The sequence below is a fragment of the Echinops telfairi genome, unplaced genomic scaffold, assembly GCF_000313985.2.
Source record: "Echinops telfairi isolate 266 unplaced genomic scaffold, ASM31398v2 ScPeMD7_5;HRSCAF=22, whole genome shotgun sequence".
In the NCBI taxonomy this organism is placed as follows: Eukaryota; Metazoa; Chordata; class Mammalia; order Afrosoricida; family Tenrecidae; genus Echinops; species Echinops telfairi.
In genome coordinates this window covers 43,832,598-43,837,715 of record NW_022103901.1, presented here as the reverse complement: position 1 = coordinate 43,837,715, position 5,118 = coordinate 43,832,598, and the positions used below count along the sequence as shown (strand labels likewise).

The window sequence follows — 5,118 nt, the reverse complement described above, 5'->3', positions numbered from 1 at the left end:
CCCTGGATTCCTTGTGTTTCCAGTTCCTATCTGTACCAGTGTACATCCTCTGGTCTAGCCAGACTTGCAAGGTAGAATTCGGATTCTTTTATTTTTTTTTATAGGCCAGGTGTTTTGTTTCCTTGTAGAAATTGTATACATCCTGGGTTGTTGAAGTATAGATCTGCATTTGTTTCTGCCAGGTGTTCAGGAGTTTGACCTGTTCTTTGTTAGGTGCCGTATTGACCCAATGTACAATAGAACAAAACACTCTCCAGTCCAGCAATGTGAGAAGTAGTTTCACTACCCTTACTTTTAAGAAGCTTCTGTCTGTACCTCTTTCACGACATGTGTTTTCTCCTCTGGCAGTCCGGGGTTTATTCAGTATTCTTTGCTTAAACCATCTTTCAGAGGTATCAATTCTCTCTTCCTTATTGATTGTTCAGCTTTTACATGCTTATGAAGTATTAAACCTTAGTCCTCAGTGTGACCTCTTTGTTCTTTAATATTTTAAAGAGGTCTTGTGCAGCTGATTTGCCCATGCATATATCATTTGATTTCTTCACTCCTGCTTCCATGGTATTGATTATGGATACAAGGAAAACACAATTCTTGACATGGTGTCATTTATCATATATGTTGCTTATTGGTCCAGTTGTCAGTGCTTTTGTGTTCCTTATGCTGAAGTGTTATCCACACCAAAGGCTGGCTTTGATCTTCTTCACTAAGTGCTCCAAGTCCTCTAGGTTTTCTACCAGTAAGGTGTGCCATATGCAAATCACAGGTTATTAGTGAGTCTTTCTCCACTCCTGATACTGCATTCTTCTTCAAATAGTGCAGCTTCTCCGATTATTTGCTCAGCATTGTTTTAAGGTTCAAAAGAGACCCAAATCTCAAATATAATTTAAGGAAAACATTTCTCAAATCTTAAGAGACAAAGCCAACACAGAGATACATCATCCAGATGAGGGAGGTCATTGGCATGAGGTCAAAATGGTGTTTGAAGATTCAAGTTGGGATGCTAGTTAAATATCAAACAAAGGAAACTGTCACAAACTCATGACTGGTGGCAGAGCAAGTGTCTCACCATTACTGGTCGGATGACACGAGCAGGAACCAGACCATGATTGAGACGCATACATTATAGTAGATAGAAGGGCTTACAAGATTGAACCAGAGCCTTCTGACCAAGGCAGTCAGGACAGGACTGATAGGACCTGACTCATGACTATGCAACCACTTCTCTTGGCCCCAATACAGTGACCTCCATCTAGGACACACCCTTGTAGCCTCCTCAGAGAGACTCCCTCTCCCTGATCTGGCTGGAGCGGGGTGGAGGTAACCCACTCTCCCAGTCTGCCAGCAGGACCCACTGCTGACAGAGGAACATACTGTTCTCTTTTCTTGCTATGAATATTAAAAGTTCCAGTCCTTGGGGTGAGCACAGTTGTGGGATTCTTAGAAGCAGTGGCTCTCTTCAGCACGAATTCCATTCTCCCTGTTGTGATCCTTTTACATTATTGGTGGTGGTGGGTGCCTCTTGAGTCCTTTTCAACTCAGTCCAGGGTGTCAGAATAATACTGTTTCATGAGGTTTTCTGGGCTGTAGTCTTTACAGAAACAAATAGCCAGATATCTTTCCCATGGAGCCAGTCTTTTGCTTAGCAGCAAAGTGAGACTTACTGTGTTAGTCTAGGTAGACTAGAGAAACAAATCCATAGAAACTCATATGTATATCAGAGAGAGTTTTATATAAAAGGTAAGTGTATATAAGAAAGCATCCCAACCCAGTCCAGTCCAAGCCCATAGTCTGACGTTAGCCCTTATGTCCGACATCAATCTACAAAGTCCTCCTCAAACTCTCACAACACACGCAATAACGCTGACTGCAGGAGGTAAGCCGCATCAGTGAGCGTGTAAGAATCTCAGCGCTGGCAGGGTTCTCAGCCCAGCTGCTCCAGCACCCAGGGCTGCATCAGGGTAGGTCCGTGTGGCTTCTCCTCAGGGATGTCACAGGAAGTGAGCCTTGCCAGCTGAGGCAAGGAATTAACACACTGGTGACCATCAGAGACAAGATGGGCGAGGCTCATCACGCCATTTATCGCTCCGCCCTTCAATTAATCCCACGTTTTTATCGGCCAGGTTGGCACAAAAACTTTAACTATCACACTTATGTTTTCCCATTATTTTTAAAATCTCCTCCTGATAGTGAAATGTACTTGTGCAAACATTTAAAATTATCTTACAATTCAGTGGAATACTCAAGACTTGTTATCTAAGAAATTTAGTAAACCTCGATTTTTGTTTCTCTCGCACAGTGGTTCTCAGCCTGTGGGTCACAACCCCTTTAGGAGTTGAACAACCCTTTTGCAAGGGTTACCCGATTTATAACAGTAGCAAAATTACAGTTATGAAATAGCAACGAAAATAATTTTATGGTTGGGGGTCACCACCACATGAACTTTATTAGAGGGTTGCGGCTTAGGAAGGTTGAGAACCACTGCTTTAGCAACTGTAATTAACCTTTGGACTTTCTCATGTCTTCACTGATAAACATAGTGCCTGTTTTTCAGACTCGCCATATAGGAGGTTTACTTTTACTTGGTAGTGATGCTAGACTTCCATTTTCAGGTGGAGGATGAGCTCAGTTCCCCGGTAGTGGTGTTCAGATTTTTCCAGGAATCATCAAGTTCAGGTAGGTGATCTTGAATTTATCATGTTAGATAGTCTAAAATACTTAATTATTACTAAACTCTTCAGTCTGTCATCATTTGAATAATTGAGTAATTTTCATAAGAGCATTGTTGTTAATGATGTATGTACGGATTGTTATGAGTTGTATGAGCCCCTAATAAAATGATTATTTAATTTTTAAAAAGAGCGTTGTTGTTAGTTACCATTGAGTCAGTTCTGTCTCATAGCAACCCATGTACAGCAGCATGAACCATTGCCTGATCCTTCACCAGCTTCACAAGTATTATGTTTGAGCCTATTGTTGCAGCTACTGTATAAATTCATCTTGTTGAGGGTCTTCCTGTGTTAGTTACTGCTAATTTCCTGTGGTTAAGCCTGTGGTTCCCTTGATGTGTTTATTGTTATAAGAGCTGTAAGAGCCCTCAGTAAAATGATTTATTTTAAAAAAATGTTTTTAAGCCTGTGATTCCCAAATGCCAGTTCCTGGACTGGTGCTGGAATGACGGAAATAGAATCAGTTGAAATGCAGGATTCTTGAGTCCCACACCCCAGATGTTTTGATTCAGTAGGTCAGACCCAGGAGTTTGTTTTTAAAGAATGTTTCAAATGTCACCATTATGTTTTATCTAGCTGGCTACCTCCTACCTGATCTTCCCTCCTTCCATCCCTTCCACACACCTCATCCCAACCATTCTCCACATGGCAATCAGAGTGAGCGTGTTTAAAATCAGATGGTATCACTTCCCTGCTCAGAATTATCTGGTATCTTTTTTTAAAGAATAGTTTTATTGACATATCTTAAATATTCCAATATATCCATTCAAAAAAATGTGTATATATATCTCCATTCACATACAAGTCTGTTGTTCAATTCCATTGGGTGGAGTTATTCAATCATCTATGCTATTTGCTCTCCCCGCACCCCATCCCCCCCAAAATTTCTGGCATCATCTTTTGCCACTTTTCCTCTTTACCATTGGCTATAGTCAACTGATCTTTTCCAAGTTTCTAGAACACACATTGCTCTTCCCTAGTTCAAGACCTTTGTACTTATTCTTCCCTTTCCTTCAAACATATGTCACTAGCTTTCCTTTGAGCTGTGTTTTGTCAATTGGCTTTCAACTAAATATCTACTTACCTGTCTGTCATGTGTAAAGCGACTATATTGGAGCCCAGACTGTCTTTTATGGAGCTAACATTTAGTACCGAATGACTTTATTTCTTTCTGTATATGCTGTTCCCAGCAAAAATGTGCACTCCAAGATCATGACAATTTTGCCTTATTTACAGTCTATCCCAAAGGGCTAAACAGTGTCTTGCACAAATTGGCATTCAAGCCAAAGAGAGAAGGCAAGCTTGTTAAGCCCTGTTTGTGTGCTATTGGTACGCCGATGTACCTGACATTGTTTGATAGATTCATTTTTTTTTATTTGATTTGTTTTTATCTTACAACTTTACATGTTTCCTCCTAGATTCCATTGGAAAAAAAACAAAATCTAGATGAAATTAAGAATTATATTTGTGTGAATTTATTTGAGTGTTATACTTTTCATGCTAAAAAATATATAGGAGCTTTAAATCCTGTCACATTTTATTTCAGTAATATTTGAGAATGTTCTTCTGGGATCTAAGTGAAATAGTATTGGAGAGGTGTTCGCTTGGATGAGCTGGGTTCCTGGGAATTAATCTTCTGTCTGTTCTGGGACCAGATCCAGGGCTTAAAGCTGAACCAGTGCCCCATAAGACACCTTCCACAGCTGGCCAGCAGAGGAACCCTTGTGATGCGCTGAATCGCTGGGTAAGGATGGCCGTCATCCCATGCTGAGTACTGGGGTTCCCTTCTTAGATCACTACCTCACATTTTGTACGACCTCTCTGGCAAGTCTTTTCGATTTAATTCTCTCAGCTTGCTTATGTAACTGCTTCCCTGCTATAATGTAAGTCTGTAAAACCATCATGCAAAACAGTTCCTATGGTGCAGCTGCACTTTGGTGAATATTCTGTAGCAATATCAGAAGGCACCTAAGCCAGTGTCCTAAACACTTTTTTGTCAACCTGCAGTGTGGATTAGAGGTGTGTTCGCAAACTCTTGACACCAAAATTAAACCTTCAGTCATAGGTGTTCAAAAATATTACCTCAGCATTATTAGTCTTAACAAAACTTTGGTTGTGCCCAACCAAGAAAACGGAGGAGCATGGTGCATCCATGTAATAGAGTTCACAACGGGCATTAAAACACACACAGCAGAATAAGGCGGAAGGGAATAGTCATCATGGATGCCTGCAGAAATGTAGGCCGCTCAGCAGTGGGTCCGGTTTCCCATTTATTAACAGCAAGATGTACACACCCTACGTACACCTTCCCTCTTCAAAATCCTTTGCTCCCCACAGAGAAAAGACCACGTAGCCTTTGTACCGAAATGTCAACAGTGTTGGAGGTTTCTGA

General features: G+C 40.9%; 1 protein-coding gene across 1 annotated transcript in view; it reads left to right on the top strand.

The window, feature by feature from the left end:
* The window catches only part of PDXDC1 (pyridoxal dependent decarboxylase domain containing 1), a 62,769-nt gene that overhangs the window by 43,046 nt on the left and 14,605 nt on the right, over positions 1-5,118 (top strand). Inside the window, exons 12-13 of the mRNA XM_045286059.1 lie at positions 2,610-2,673; positions 4,382-4,482. Of these exons, the coding sequence (XP_045141994.1) occupies positions 2,610-2,673; positions 4,382-4,482 (165 nt within the window). The remainder of the gene's footprint in view (positions 1-2,609; positions 2,674-4,381; positions 4,483-5,118) is intronic.